Raw genomic sequence first — 16,007 nt, 5'->3', positions numbered from 1 at the left:
GCGATATTCGGAGGTCGTGGGTTCGGATCCCACCGGCGGCATGGTTGTTTTTTCTGCTGCTTTATATAAGTAATGTTCCTTAAGCGATTTATTATTCTAAGTAATATAATCCCACTGATAAGCATAAAACATTAAAAAAATAACGTTCCCCTATGCACCTTGGTTTCAGTGACTGTTGGCTCCCTTCATAAGTATATATATATATATATATATATATATATATATATATATATATATATATATATATATATATATATATATATATATATATATATATATATATATATATATATATATATATATATATATATATATATATATGTGTGTATACGAACATACCATGTATGTGTACGCGAACACGTAAAGAATTGTTATAAAAGTCATCTTTGCCCTTTATAGGCGACGATGCTTTACTAACAATACATATAAACAATTTCCATATTTCCTGGCTCTTTTTCGAAAGTAATTATTGTTGCAGATATAAAAATTACTGACAGTAAATAAAGGGCGATCTATGCAGCAGGGAATCATTCATCTCATTTTATTCACTTCGAAAATGTTTACCCCTAATTTAATCAAGCTCGTATAGAATTAATATAGACAGGTGAATTTTAGAGTATCTACTTTAATATGTGCGATAAAGGGCGCATACGAGACACGGGTTGTTTATTAGCTTGCCTGTTGGCAGTTTCTTTCGCGTTTACACTTTTCTTGGAAATGAATTGAGGCACTTCATATGCGTTCTATATAAGAAACTTATGCTAACCGTATGCTACTAGTCCTTGTTGTGCTAATCTAGTTATTCTCCTAACTGCTTAATTAGATAAAACATGAGCGCTCTTCATGAAAAGCTAGTGAATGTTAAGACATATTCTTCCTTACCTTTTCTAACAGCAAAATGCAGCCCAGGAACGATGATAATTAAGACCATTCCAACAGCGAATGTTTACAGAGAAAAGGAAGCAGTGACAAACGGCCTTGCACTTCCAACGCCACTTTGCAAGGGTGTGCATTCTGCTTATTGTGATACATCTGCATGACTGACTCCATAGTAGTGCAGCCATAGAATACTCACGCTATTTGCGGGGGAGGAAACGCGAACTCGAACCTACAAAGGAAGGACGCCTGCAATGGAAGGAGCGGCTGCCAAGGCACAGCTTTCTATGTAGGGGCAGCAAAAAACATGGCGGCAAAAAAATTAAACAGGCAAAGATTGAAAACATGCACGTCCTGCTTGTTTCGTAAGCAACGCCTTAATGCATTTGCAATGCTTTAAGCCAACAGCAGATATACGGGCGGAAAGAGCAGCATCATTCAAAGCAACATCAAGACGTTCGTGTAGAGCCACAAAAGAGCACCAAGATGACACAAAATATAAAATAAATAAATATGAGTTTCTGCTTGCATCTCTACGTCGCCTTTTCCATTGCTTGAATATCGCGACGGAAGAAAAAAATCTGTCTCCGGGGAAGCAGCCGAGTCGGTATGAGAGGATTACTCTTCGGAGAGGCGTATGAGGAAATAAAGCACCTTGCGTTACGTAGGCGTTATTATGTTCTCTGAAACGGGAGAAAAAACAAGAGACTCTCAGGAATGTGGAGCAGAAGCTTCTAGTGTAACCGGATGACTACACTGTACGTTGCTGCCGACATCTCCTTCCTAGGCACGAAGCTTTCGCAATAGTTAGCCGAATATTATGAGCTGCTCTTCAGGTATTTGATCTACAGTTATTCTCGCATCTAATTGATCTCTTACAATATGTTAATGTCGGAACTCTCAATCTTCAAATGAGGAGTGTATGACTGAGGTATAATTGGAGCAAAAAATCAGGGGGCTTTTTCGCGTTTACTATAGAGAGAGAGAGAGACTAGTCTCGAAAATAAGTTTCGTATACTCATTGCTATAGGTGAGTGCACATGCTGAAGTTTAACGGCATTGAAGATATAGAAAGAACGTCGCACAGTCTGTTGTTCACAAAGTAACACACGCGACCCTGAGGGGTGTTATGCCGTATACCTTATTTTGGGCGGCGGGATAGTAAGGCTATTCTGAAGCATACTAAGAACTTCGGCAACGAAAGATAATAAAACTAAACGTTATAGGAAAGTCACTATTTAGACGTATTACTTGGGAGACGCGTACACAAAGAGAATTAAAATTTGAGCAAATGCAGAGATATAATTATTGAAATTGATTTTATTGAAATTGTAAACAATTCGCAAAGCGCTGTCGAAAGTTTGTGGAAGTTAAGCTTCATGTTACTTGTTCTCCACCTACCTTCGCCGGCATACTGCAACGTGAAGTGTTCTTTGCAAGCAAATATTTTTCGCTCCGCGACCCGCAAAACTTCTTTTCAAGGCAACACTTGTCTTTTTTTTAAGACACCTTTTATTGAAAAAAACATTCACCTTTGAAAATGCGTCAGTTGCCGAAAATACAATACCGAAATGCCTATATATTTGTAAAACGACTTTAAAACAGAACAGTTCATATTTGGGGCTCTCTAAGAACTACTCTTACAACTCAAGTACGTTAGCAATTATGCTATGATGGTGCAATAGCCTTTCTACGTTTTTAAAAATGATGTATGTCAGTGTACCATAGATTATACTTAACAAAAGAATGAACGAGCATCAGCAACAAAGAAAACTCTTAAAGTTCAGGTGTTCTGTATACTGAGTATCTTTCGCGGCCTTTATGCTGGTAACCTTACTCGGGAAGCAATATCGCGCCTCATTTTGAATCACGTCAACTTTTCACAGCATCCTAGGCGTTTTTGATATTACAGCGGAAATAAAACTATGGTTTGTGGTTGAAAACTTAACTCTTGCTAAAAAGATCTTTTTGTCCAGCAAAAAGAAGCGTCTAACTACTAACAGTAAAAACTATGTGCTGCATTAAACCGAACTTTTTTTTTTTCGGGGGGGGGTATGTTTGCGTAAACCGCTATTGCATTAAGCCAATTTTCTAGAATTTTTTTTTTAGAGAAAGTCTCAGGAATACGTGTGTATGGCCCTTATGGTAACAAGATTTCAAATTTACTCTTTATATCAGCAGGTTTAACACAAGCCAGCCCTCTTTTCGATGGCGGGTGTTTATAAGACGCACTTTTCTCCCCTCAACTAAAACAGAAAGCAAGCAAAGGTTTGAAAGCCATGGTGGGACGCTTTATGCAAAGATGCCTTTTAGCGAAGTGCCCGTCGGGATGCTGTCGCTTAAAGTTAAGCATTCACGCTTTTCAAACCGTAAGAATTGCAGAAAATATCTTTGCTTATTGTTTAGCATTAAGCATTTTTTTTTTCTTGAGGGCGCGTTACCACTTCTCCGAAGCCTGCATTCCTTAAGCAGGCTTTTCGTTGCAAGCTTATATTCTGCCGAAATATATTCAGGTAGCGCGCCGTCGCCGCTAGAATACTGCACTTTTCAGATCAACACACAACCGTTATTTCATCTTGCGATTGAAGTGAAGCACTTTTATCGATGCAAATTCGGGATACGCCAACAGCGTTAAGCTGGGAACAGCTTAAAAAACCATAATGTATAAAAAGCTATGCAACAACTTTCCACGCAGTGGTTCCTTAAACATGCGAGCGATGTTGAAAAATTTATTAAAAGAACCTTACGGACAGCACAACATGAGCTCTCTTATAGTTTATCTTTTACAACACAAGATCTTGAATTGCACCATGGCCTAGAATCTGATCTAGACAGTGGCGGGTAAACCTACATTTTCATAAGGCATTTGATACACTTTTACACTCCTTGCTGTTAAGCGAATTGGCAGCCCTGAACATTGACCGTACCGTTATTGGTTGAGCCGAAACCTATCTACCATCCGGCCAATTCGAGTTTCCTAAATGCCCCATAGGTTGTCCTACAAAGTAAACTTTAAAGCAAGTTTTTTTTTTTTAACGCTGTAATGATTTTTGCTAGAAGTAGCCTTCATTATGTTGTGATCTGGTGACGTTTCTGGGCTGTGCAGAGAACTAGAAATTAGTGCGTTTTTCTCAACTTCCAAAGTGATTTTTCATGGGCTCTTTAATGGGGCTCTAAATGATAAAACGTGAAACTCTGAAACATGTGCTCATGTTCTTTTTTATACGTAAATAGGCAAGCTCATACCACTGGATGTTGTCACCAAAAATATAGTGACGAAGGCATTCTGCAAGACAAAAAAATTGATCTAACATTTCAGTCGATTGTCCATATAATGCTAAATATTGAGAAAAACCTGACACATGCAGGTGCGCGTTTAAACTCAACAAACTTTTTAATATAAGCGTGAATGAGACTGAACGAAACACTGCTTTCAGCGAAGAGAACCCCCTCTGTCAAATACTTCATGAGGAAATGAAATTACCTAAAAACATGCTTTCATCGGCCGGTGTATGGTTTTTCCTCTACTGTTTTATGCCTCAAGATTTTAAACTATTGTGCTGGTACTAAAGTCTATGCTAGTTGCTTTCTTGTACGCACCATTGGAGACTAAAATTGCCTCTCAATAAAGCAAGTGCTCAGAATCAATGAAGGTGTGTTTTTTTTTTACGTTGCATTCCCTTACTGCAGAACCTTCGGGCTTACGGGCTATTCATTAAAATGAGAGTGAAGAAAGGAGCGGAGGGCATTCAGATCCTCAAAGGCATAGGTGCGTATATTATGTTGCTTGTATTGCACCAATAAGTCGATTTTTCCGGCTATTTTATTTTTGCACAGACGCCTCTATTAACCGCACAGGCCGACCTCAAACCATAGAGCAGCCCAGGCCGACCTGAAACGCTGGCCGTCGTTGTAATGTGTGTGCCTCTCTTCCTATTTGTATCATATCATAAGTGCCAACGCATCTAAGTTTGAAGGCAATAATGCGTTTTTCTGTAAAAAATATCCCTCACAATGCTCAGCTTTTGTGCTAACTCTCAAACGGTACACAAATTTTTAGACCCTCTTGAAAGTACATGGCAGCTGATAATATCTAAGGCGGAAGATTTTTATCGTTGTGCCCATTGCAATTTCCTGGGAAGAGGAAGCTCAAGCTGTAGCCTTAAATTACTTCTGAAACACGTGTTTGCAACATATTAATCATCATGTCCATTTTGTATTTTTGACTGCCAGTGCTCCGTGCGCAAACTTTTCAACAATAACAGGTGCGTGTGCTCTCCTTATATATTTTAAAAGATATCCGTGTTCTCGATTAGCTTCAGTCAAAATAACAGTGTTGTAATCATTGCGATTAGCTTGCGTTTTATAAACCTCTCTAGTCACAGAGAACCAAATCTGATCAGCAGCATTGCTCATTTTTGCATTCCAAGGGCGCCGAAATTACATCAAAATGACAACCAGAATTGAAAACGTTGTTTTCAAATTCTTTACAATTAGCTTATTCCAAACAGCCAATCTTATGCTTCCAAGGCTTTCTATCTTCACATGTCCGACGAATCTCTTTCTTGACTGAAAGAACAGGAAACTAGTAAAGCGCAAATTATCTCTTACATTTTGCAACATTGTTTAGACGATTTTGTAATACAGGATGTAAACTAGAAGTCAGAAGACGCAGATTTCATTAACAAACACGATAATGATGTGTTTGAAATCTACCGTAACAAAATAAGGAAATCTTGATGTAAATCAGTGTTCGAAGCTTGGTACCAGAGCTAAATTATTATTTGATAAGAAACCTTGAACAAAAATGGGTGTAAAGCTTGTTTCTTTACCGCAGTACTCTCAATTGTAGTATTTTTTATGGAAATGAATGCACTGAAACCAATAAATTGCAATGCGTACACACTTTTAGGAAGAGATACAAAACAACATGAGCAGCAAATCATTGCAGTTTTCGAAAGTTCTTATTTTACGGAGTTCATTCACACAGATAACCAGAACACCAAACCTTAGGTGCGCCAAATTTTTTATGAACCAAAAACCGCCGCGAGCACACCAGCCGCATCTTTTCCTGAATTGAAAGGAGTCAATTGACGCTGTAGATCCCAATGGAGACAGATGACGAGACACTGGCTTTAGCGTTGTTATTGATGCTTTACTATAAATCTTCACCAACGTAATTATGTTGACAACCAATCAGTTACGACAGAAACACTATACCAATGCTGATCTTGCTCAATCGGCGCTCAAATGTTCGTCACATCTTGACGCTCAGTTCGATGCACTAGGGCATCACGACTCACAACGCTGATTGTGATGCTACAGTGATGTCTATACACTATTATTCGGATCGCTTTCTCCGCCGAGCAAGGCAAGTGGCGCCATCTGTTCATTGAGGCGTGTACCAGGTGGTGTTCGGTAACGGCAGTGGCGCCGAGCACAGATATCTCATTGCTCCGCGTTTATCGTTAATGAGTTGCTACGGTCTGATATGATAAGATTGTCAGATAATATTCTTACAAACCTAGGCAACGGTTAGAAAGGACTTGAGGAATTATGTTTTGTAAGCAGCCGCGGTGGTTCAGTGTTTATGGCGGTCGGCTGCTGACCCGAAGAAAGACGCGGGTTCGATCCCGGCCATGGCGGTCGCATTTCGATGGAGGTGAAATTCTAGAGGCCCGTGTACTGTGCCGTGTCAATGTATGTTAAAGAACCCCAGGTGGTCGAAAAATGCCGGTGCCCTCCTCTGCGGCGTCTTTCTTATCCTGTTTGCGACGTTACACTTCATAAAAGCAATCCAAAATATGTTTGCAGATGTGGATATTTTGAGCAGTCTTCTAGTTTGATCTAAGGTCAGATATTCAGGCCAGATCAAGGAACTTCAGGATTTCTCACGCGTGTAAGAAATTTTGCTGAAACCTGTCAGCACTTTTGCAGAGTGAGCTTGATCTCGGGTTTTCATAACGTTTTTCATTCCCGTTAAATTAATTTCTATAATTTTCTTTTTACAGAATACAGGCTTGCTTATTGACGGATCATTGGATTCTTCCAACAGAAGTACAGCTGAAACGTTTTAAATTGTTACCTAAGGCTTTTCCTGATAAGTGTTCAAGCTGGAGCCCTTGTGACCCGAGTTATATTCCCCAGTGAAGTGGTGCAGTATAAAAGTAACTTCTATTCTGAGGAGATCGCAGCTACATTCTCAGAAGGTTTCCTGTCTTTGCCGCCCCAGTAGGTATATTTAACATTTTAAGTTTCCTATTCTACAAACTTTATTCTGTAGGCGGTATCGCCTTTTACCAAAGCGCGTTTAAATATATTCTCTCCACGGCCCATTTTTGTGGCAAATGAGTCTTTAGGCACTGTCTTATTACGCCTTGTCGTCTTTCATGCAGTCCTCACTGTAGAAAGAGGACTTGTTTCACACTTGCGAGGTGCTTTATAGTGCACTTCTGGCTCAAGCTAGAATACACAAAAAACGATAGCTAAAAGTAGAATCTAATTGAAGGTCATGTACTTTATGACTTTTATTGACACATTATGATGACTTGTGAAAGAATAAATGCCAGCTTGAGGATACTTTCGACATTTTACTGAAAAAGCAGTGGGGCATTCAGTAGCTCAAGACGCTTTCGCCGCAGTAAAGGTGGCAAGTCAGCTCATTAATTGGTAACCACAGAAATTACAGAAATGCCTCCTTACCGTGTTGTCCGCGGACGCTTGAGGTGAGAAAAGGGAGCAACACTGCGCACAGTCCGAAGCAGTTTAGCAACATCCGCAGTACAAACGGCGGCTGCATTGCACAGTGTTTGGGAGCGACCACTTCGGTTGCTCGCTTTCTACAGGCACAACTGCGACTTCCCGCTCAGGCGACCGCGCAAGATCCGTGGAGGTTCAGCGGGTAGACAAGTGTCGAGAGCTACCAGCAGTCGTCCGCGCAACGTCACTTGATGCCCACAGTCACGATCAGGACGGTTACCTTGTCACAAACACTCACAAACTTTCGCGTCGACTTCGTGTGCCGCTCGCCACTTCCTACCTGCGTTCACGGCCACGTTTCAGCGCTGGATGTCCGTCTCTGGTTCATAACGTTCATCTTAGAAAACACGTATAGTCGATCGAGTGACCGCATCGCGGCCGCCAATCACCCGGGGGCCAGGTAACAACTCCAACTGAGAGCACGTGCTGTCTTGAAGAGTGTCACCAAACAATCGCCGAAACTCGACCGTCTTCGCACAGCCGAAGAACGCAGCGCAAAACGAAGCCAAAAGCAGTCTTCCGGCTTTCCGTTCACCCACAACCAGACAGAGAGGCACCGCCGTGAACTCCAGCTGTTCAGACGGCCCGAAGTAACTCGCTATCAAGCAGGCGTCGCGATGGCAATTTCACAGAGGAGCCCCATCGCACCGGGCCACGCTCGCGACTGAACGCTGTGGAGCCTCTGAGCTGAGCGCGAGAGCCTTCGACCCGCGCGCGCGCTCTCCGACAGCCACTGGGGAAGGAGCGAAGGGCGCATGCGCTCCCCACCTTTCCCTCCCTCCCTTTTCCTCCAACGGGCTGATTCTCGCTTCTCCTTTTTGCGTTCCCCTCGGTCCAATATTTTCTTCCTTGCTGACCAAAAAGGAGCGATGAAACTGAAGTAAGGAAGTATGGCGAAACAAGCTATCCCTATCCTCCTCCTCCTCCCTCGCTCTCTCCTCTGTAGATACGCTTTCTGTGGGGGATCTTTCTTTTCCTCGGGCCCGGCTCCTTTTTGAGATCTCTGTCCTCGGCGCTGGACGGCCGCTGGTTACATCGAGGCTGGCTGCTTCAATTTCGCTCTCTTGTGTCTCTGCGTCTTCATAGGCCTCTTGTTTTAGATCGGTTTTCCGACGCCCGCACACTTCTCATCAGTGGCGGAGACTTACGGGTTTTGAAGCCAGCTAGGCCGCGGACGAAGACGCTCTGTCATTCAAAACTTCTGGCTTTGCTTTGTAGTAGCTTTTAGAGCAGCCCAAAACTGCGCAGACGTGTGTTTGAAGTGGTTTGTCTCGCAGCTCGCTAAGCAACTATCATGTCGGGTTCGAAAACTAAGGAAAAGTCTGGCTTCGAGCAAGAATAATTGTGTGATATCAGCACTGTCACTGAACATGCGTGCTATTACTTTAAAAGGGCGCGGATCAAGTAGGCCTCATCGCGTCAAAGTTTTGTTTATGTCAGGTCTTATCTTCTTTTTTTTTCGTAGAGTGGTCCACTTAAAGCGTACACACTAAAAGCCGCTGCAGTGAGCAGGAGCACGGAGCAGAGGCAATCACATGCGCGATAGCCTTGTAACTGCATCGCGAACATAAACACGAGATAAACACTAGCGACGTCGACGGATCTACTGGCAGCTTTGACAAAACTTTCTTCCCAACCGCCTACATCGATAGACAAAACTTTCGTCCCAACCGCCTACATCGATACTGTGCACAACTTCTCGAAAACACACTTTGGTCACTTGAGAATCTCGTATTTTGGCTTGTCTACATCCATAGACGCGCGATGAGCGCTTTCGTGCGCGTGCGAAAGAATTTTTACACCGAGTCCCCATGCAAGGAGATTAGGCCATGATGGTCACTCGCATGCGAAGGTGGCATATCTGCCCTCTTTTCAAGAAACCTGATGCCTATCGCCAACCTGATTCCAAACATCATCGGAGGGAAACTATCGCCAGCTAGCAATGACAAACTCTTTCTCCACACCCCATACAACTCAATTGCATGCATACAGAATAATACAGCGGATAATCTATTCCTTGTGCTGCCACTCCAACCCGCCAAACGTACATACTGCATCACGCGATATGGCAGTGTCCGAACATTCCAGGTAGAGCCGATCTGGAACCCTTCGAAGGAGGAGCGACTCACCAATCTGTCTACCTTCCCAACTCGCTCGCTCCCTCGCAGGCTCACTCACTCACTTCCTCACTCACTCACTCACTACCTCACTCACTCACTCGCTCTCTCGCTCACTCACTCCCTCACGTACTCACTCGCTCGCTCACTCGCTCACTAACTGACTAACTCACTAACTCACTCACTCACTAACTCACTCACTAACTCACTCACTCGCTCGCTCGCTCACACACTTACTCAATCACTCACTCAATAACTCTTTCACTCGCTCACACACTCACGCACTCACTAACTCACTCGCTCACTGACTCACTCACTCACTAGCTCGCTCGCTCGCTTCATTACTCACTCACTCACTCACTCACTCATTCACACACTCATTCACTCACGCCATCCCTTAGTAGCTCGTTCACTTACGCAATCACTCACTTACTCACTGACTCATTAACTCACTCGCTCACTAACTCACTCACTCACTAGCTCACTCACTCACTAATTCGGTCGCTCGCTCCATTACTCACTCACTCATTCGCTCGCACATTCCATCCCTTAGTAGCTCATTCATTTACTCACTCACTCACTTATTCATTTGCAAACTGTCGCCTCAGATTATAACCCAAGTCCCTTAGTGCCACTAACGGTCCCAAGCGGCTTCGTGTACTGGCTATATTTGAGTTTTATTTCGTGTTCCCCTCCGTCCTTTCCTCCTTTCCACCTTTTTCATGCCTCCTCTGGCGATTTTGCTGAGGTGTCCAATCAGTGACAGACACCACCCTTTTTTCGTTTTATTTTCTCTTCTTGCTCTTCTTTCGCGGTGCTTTTTGTAGGTTGTTGTGAAAGATAGATCTAGGAAAAAAAACACTAAGAAAGAAAGACGCTTCGCAGCTTGAAACTAGCAAAGCAATAAGTTGTCCCGCATTTTTTCTCTTGTTGCTATTGGGAAGGCGTTTTAAAATTAGGCATTTGCGAGAAAAAATGCAGTCACTGCTTATAATCGCTGATCTCATATATCTCCTTCTAGCCATATCTTCCTTTCAGTCTTCTTGGAATTGCATTCAGTGCTAACCTCACTGCTATTGTAGCGTGACGATCGCTGCGCTTAAAATATTTCCTTTTTATCTACTCAGGAAATTCCTTCTAGCCAGAACGGCAGGTCTGCTATGTCGGTGTGAGCCTCTTGCAAACAGATCAGCTGTCCTTTGCTTAAAGGTGATCAAGCAAGTGACATAAATTTGAAATATTGCTGGCATTGTCTTCTCGTTTATCTACGATGAATGGAGGACCTGTACCTGTCAAAGGTTCCCACGATGCACATATGATTCAAAAATGTAAACAATACTGCACATTGCTCACTGAACCGGAAGCGCTCTGTGTAACCTCTCGAAGAGATTCCGCGTATCCGGCAGGAAATACAGGGACGATACGTGTGGCAGCGCACATGTTGCATCTGGGCACCGAGTCTTTTACGCGCGAACACTGCCGTCAGGTTCATGATTACCTCATGCCAATGGAGGCTAAGTTCGTCGTTTCATCTTCAACGTCATGTCCGGCCCATGGATCATGGATGGAGTTTGAGTTAGCGGGAAATGGGAGCTAAACGGATTTCACGCTTAAAAAGCGGGAGCATGCAGCCCGATGTACCTAGCCGACGTTGATTCAAAGACTGAAAGTGGCAGCATCTATGACCCAGTTTTAATACAAGCGGCAATTCCTGTTCTACCAGCCAGTCTTCAAGAACGTGATAGGGATTGAACGGGTGGATGGATGGTTGGGTAGATAAGTGGATGAGTTTGTGTCCATGTACTAGAAATAAAATTGTTCTCTCCGCATAATAGCTGTCCCGGGGCACTAGAGACCGCTGTACCACCAGGCAGCGAAGAAAATACATTGGCCAGAAGCGGAAAAAGTGAACAGACAGTCGAACTTGTATGCACGGTCACTACGAGGGAGGGCGCTAGAAAATTTGCTCTACGATATGCAGATACGTTAGACTAAGCGCGTGGGTGACTGAGACCTAAGAGCGTATGCTAAGATTCATGTTGTTCAAGAGCCTAAATGCCTGGAGACTTCAAACGCGCCCTCAATGAAGAGACTTCAATGTTCCCGAAGCAATATTTGCAGATAGACAGAAGCAAGGCAGTTTATTAAGTCACAGCGCTACTCAGAGCCTTACGTTGAGAACTCTTCTATAACTCGAGGACAAAAAGAAATAAACCATAAAACTAACAAAGGTTGTTCCGCTTTATTAGTTGCTATGGTTAACTGTATTGCTCGGGATTCTCTGCGTTTCACTGCATTTTGTTAGCAGTTACGTAGAGACGTAGCTTAAGAAGAAGCCGGAGGGTATAGTGAGCAACTTTTTGGAGTAGCTGACGTAAGCTTTACTCTTAGCTGATGACTAATCCAGCCACACAGTGGCTTTGAAACAAATGCCTTGAAAGCGCTGCCTTCTGAGGTTCTCAGACCACCACTTAACGAATTAGGCCACACTGATTCATGTGGAAACGATGGGTTTGAAGAATACAGGCGGGTTGCGCAGCAATTCTTGAGAAGGTTGTGATGTGGAGAGGGGGAGAAAAGGAGGGTGTGATGAGGGAGGTATATACATGAAAGCAGGCGTGTTCTGTAGCGTAGGGTGAAGACGAAGTGCAGGCTGTCAACCGCCAGATAAAACGATGCACAGTTTCTATCGCCAAGCGCACTCCTGACCATGCACAGCCGCGCTTATGCTTCGCATACATGTTATAAACGAATCTATATCGTTGTGTACAAGGTTCTGCAGGCCCTGTTGTTCAATGAAAGCGCCGCTAATGCTGGCAATTTGTTGTCCGCAGAAACACGGAAAGCTTGGTTGTTCTCTTTGCCAGCCGCCACGCAGTATCGCCCGGAAGAAGTGTGGGAGCGAAGCCATCTAGGAGACTGTTTTGAAACGACTACTAATGTTTTACTTTCTGTGGCGCGAAAGTAGTGCAGCGAAATGAGATTCTCAGTCAAAAGACATGACTCTGTCTTCCGAGCCACCACGCGGATTGGTTTTTGGACGAGGAACCACCTTACCCGCCCGTTCGCACTATTGTATTAAAACATGTTAGGAAATTGGTGAGTGTCAAGCATTTTTTAAGTCACCACGAAAATTACTTCTTTTGATCAGATATTTATCGCCAGCTTACGGACACGATACTCATTTCGACGAAGTGTTCCTAGCGATAATATATCGCTACTGTAAGTATCGCTGCCTACCTAAGTACCTAAGTACCTAAGTATCGCTGCTGTAAACTCCTTTGAAGAAATATTCTTGCAACTAATTGTGTCACGGAACTTGCTGGTGCACGAAAGTCGGAAAGTCAACGTGCCAAGAGATAATATGCACATAGATGGGTGAATATACTTGTAAGAAGTAGACACCAAATATTCAAGTGCAGATTCGTTAATATGTTTTCTTATTCTTAGCTAAAAAATTCGCTCTTCCCAATTTTTCCTGGCAGCCAGAGCCAGAGGAAACAGATGACTAAGAAGTGGTGTTTGCATGTTTCGCCGGTCCTGAAAAGGACATTGGCTTTCTATGGTGCCAAGAAGTTCCACTTGTGCCTGGCGGGTGACACCGGAGCAGTGGTGTAGGCACACTCATTGCGACACGCGCACTCAGCACATCCTACATGCGCGCGATTCTCCATGCTGAATGCGTCGGGTTAGGTGTCGGGGAAGACCGGTTGCTTAGAAAGCTTCAAGCTTTAGAGCAAGAGTTGTCTTCCATGCCAACTAAAACACGCCACCTGTGAAGCAGCGGCGTTTTCGCTGATGTGCTGGGGCTATAGGAAAGCGTATTGATGTTTGCTATATGCCAGCAGCTTCTTTTGTTTTCTTCACGTTCAGTGCAAGGTATTATACATCTCGTTCAGCGATTCTAATATACATTATGAATTATCACAAGAGCAAAATGGTAGCGACAGCACCTTATCATTTTTTGCAACGCAATTTTCTTCGATGGCAGTGTCGTCAGTAAATTTCCACCTTCAAGTGTCATCGACTACACGGTGCTAATTTGCGTTGGATCTCTACAACGTTAAAATGGCATTAATGCTCCGAATTCATTCCAGAGACATAGACAAACTGGAACCAGTTTGCATGCTGATCATTTTTTTTCTTCCTTCTAATGACATTGAACTCACTGTGCCGAATCCTCTTCTCGGCGCACGGAACCAAACTCGGGTATAATGGTGCCCTGCAGATAAATGTTGAAGTTTATAAAACTTCATGTGATATGTGCTACGTTTTTTGGGGTTTAGCGCAACCATTGGTCACCAAGATCATCATTTCGTCCATCTATATTTGGTATTATCGCCAAAAAATGAGCTAAATAGTCTTGCTCATTAAAGCCAAACGTTTTTTATTGTGTGTTCTATAAATCACAGATATTTTAAATCTTTTATTAAGATTCGATTGGTGCTCTGCAAAAGTTACAGCCGTCCACTAACGATGTGTGTGCGCTCTGTCACAGCGCGTAAGCCAAACAGCACACCCTCGTGTATGCTTTTACAACTTTTGCTCCGTTGGCGGTTTTCAGGAATGGTTAAGCAGAATAGAGGAAAGGCAAACTCTGTGTGAGGAAATAAACGTAGGAAAGAACGAGATAACAAAACGAATGGATAAAAGCGTCGATTTCTAGATTTCCACCAATAGCCTCTTTTATGTTCCTTCTTCACTTCCTGCCTCCACTTTCGGTGTCGGCAGCCAGCCCCTGTCTGCGTTTCTATTTTGCGTCGCCTCCTACTTCCGACCTCTCTAGAATTCCGGCCGCATTGTCCGGGCAGCGGCGTCATCTTGGCGCACATGTGTAGCGGCAAGCCGCGGCAAGCTTTCGAGCAACGGCCACAACCTGCCGCGGATAACACAAAAACGCAGCAGCGCCCGCCCCTCGCAGCGCGGTCTCTCTACACGGCACAAAATCAGGGAAAGGAAACGCCCGGAATCTCAAACGACAAAGCGGAGTAGACGGCCTTGTTGTGAAGCCAGCATTTTCATTATTTTTTGCTCTTTTCTGCGAGTGTAGCTCGGACGAAGGACAATGAGCTGAAAAACTTTATCCTGCCCTTGCGCCTCGGTCAGCACACACATGAAACCGGAAGGAAAGAAGGTAAAACAGAAAGAAGAAGAAAGAAGAGCATATTCCCGGTGATGTCGTAACAACACCGCAGAGAATAGCGAAGACAGGGTGTAGCCGGGTGCCTTTCGTTCCTTTCGGTCTTTTCACGTGCCTACGACGAGTTACAAAAGATAGCTGCTGAACATATTTGACAAGAAATGAATCAACAGCATAAAAGCGATAACGGCGTGTTATTGAAGACCCTCTCTATAAGGTACACCTTTGTTCCGTCCAAAAGGAGTAAAAATGGCCCACTTTAGAGAGTAGAAATGTAGCCTGCGTCAAAGACGAATGTGCCTTTTCTTCTTGCCGGAGGAAGCGCTAACACTACGACGTGAAGCTCATGTACTTCTTTTCTCGTCGTTTTTTTTTACATTGTTTTTCCGTGCGTTGAGCGACCGTTGAGTGATGCCTTCAAACTTCTGAGTGGTGTTAAACGCTATCTAACGCCTAAATTGTGTTTAATTCATAACCTATAATCTTTCTGCTCCTTTTTGTGACAAAACTGTGCGGAGCTGGTCAAAAGCTTTCGACCTAATGTTAGGAAACGAGACATGCGCTTCAAAGTTCAACTTCTTTTTTGTCGTTGATTTCACGACGATTTAAAATGCCATCTTTGCTGTTCTATATTTTCGACGGCTTGATAAAAGCCGTCCCAGCACGGCAAACGTGTTTTCGTTTCACTGCTCCGAACAAACATCTTTTCTGATGCCAGTGCTGAATAAACTCAATAGAGAGGCTTTTATCGTGCAGTACGTGGAGAAAGAAATCGCAAGCTGAGGAAGCAGTGTTGTCTCTTGTGCGTAATTGAGTATTCTGTTAGTTTTAATACGAGTATAAAGCCAGGTGTTGGGTTAAAAGCCATTTTGAAAAAGTTATCAGCGCCAATTTACGTCACCATTAAAGAATCAATACATGCCGCGATAGAAAGTACCAAGTTAACGAACTGGATGTGATCAGAAAGCAGCTCCTCTTCAACTTATACGCGCTTAATGAGTTGCGACGTTTCACAGATGATATTCTTCTTTGATGAAGTCTGCGAGTTACATAGTTGTCAGTGAAATAACTTTAATGATTATACATTTATTGAAAGGATGTGGCCCGCGGGGCAA

General features: G+C 43.4%; 1 protein-coding gene across 1 annotated transcript in view; it reads right to left on the bottom strand.

Annotated features, from left to right (window-relative positions):
• The window catches only part of LOC144128530 (cell adhesion molecule Dscam2-like), a 219,329-nt gene extending 210,999 nt beyond the window's left edge, over positions 1-8,330 (bottom strand). Inside the window, exon 1 of the mRNA XM_077661976.1 lies at positions 7,579-8,330. Coding sequence (XP_077518102.1) covers positions 7,579-7,675 — 97 coding nt within the window. The 5' untranslated portion in view covers positions 7,676-8,330. The remainder of the gene's footprint in view (positions 1-7,578) is intronic.
• Between the last annotated feature and the right edge of the window lie 7,677 nt (positions 8,331-16,007).

Source organism: Amblyomma americanum, chromosome 4 (genome assembly GCF_052857255.1).
Source record: "Amblyomma americanum isolate KBUSLIRL-KWMA chromosome 4, ASM5285725v1, whole genome shotgun sequence".
Classification (NCBI taxonomy): Eukaryota; Metazoa; Arthropoda; class Arachnida; order Ixodida; family Ixodidae; genus Amblyomma; species Amblyomma americanum.
Note: the sequence above shows the minus strand (reverse complement) of the source record. Positions and strands in the feature narration are given on the sequence as shown.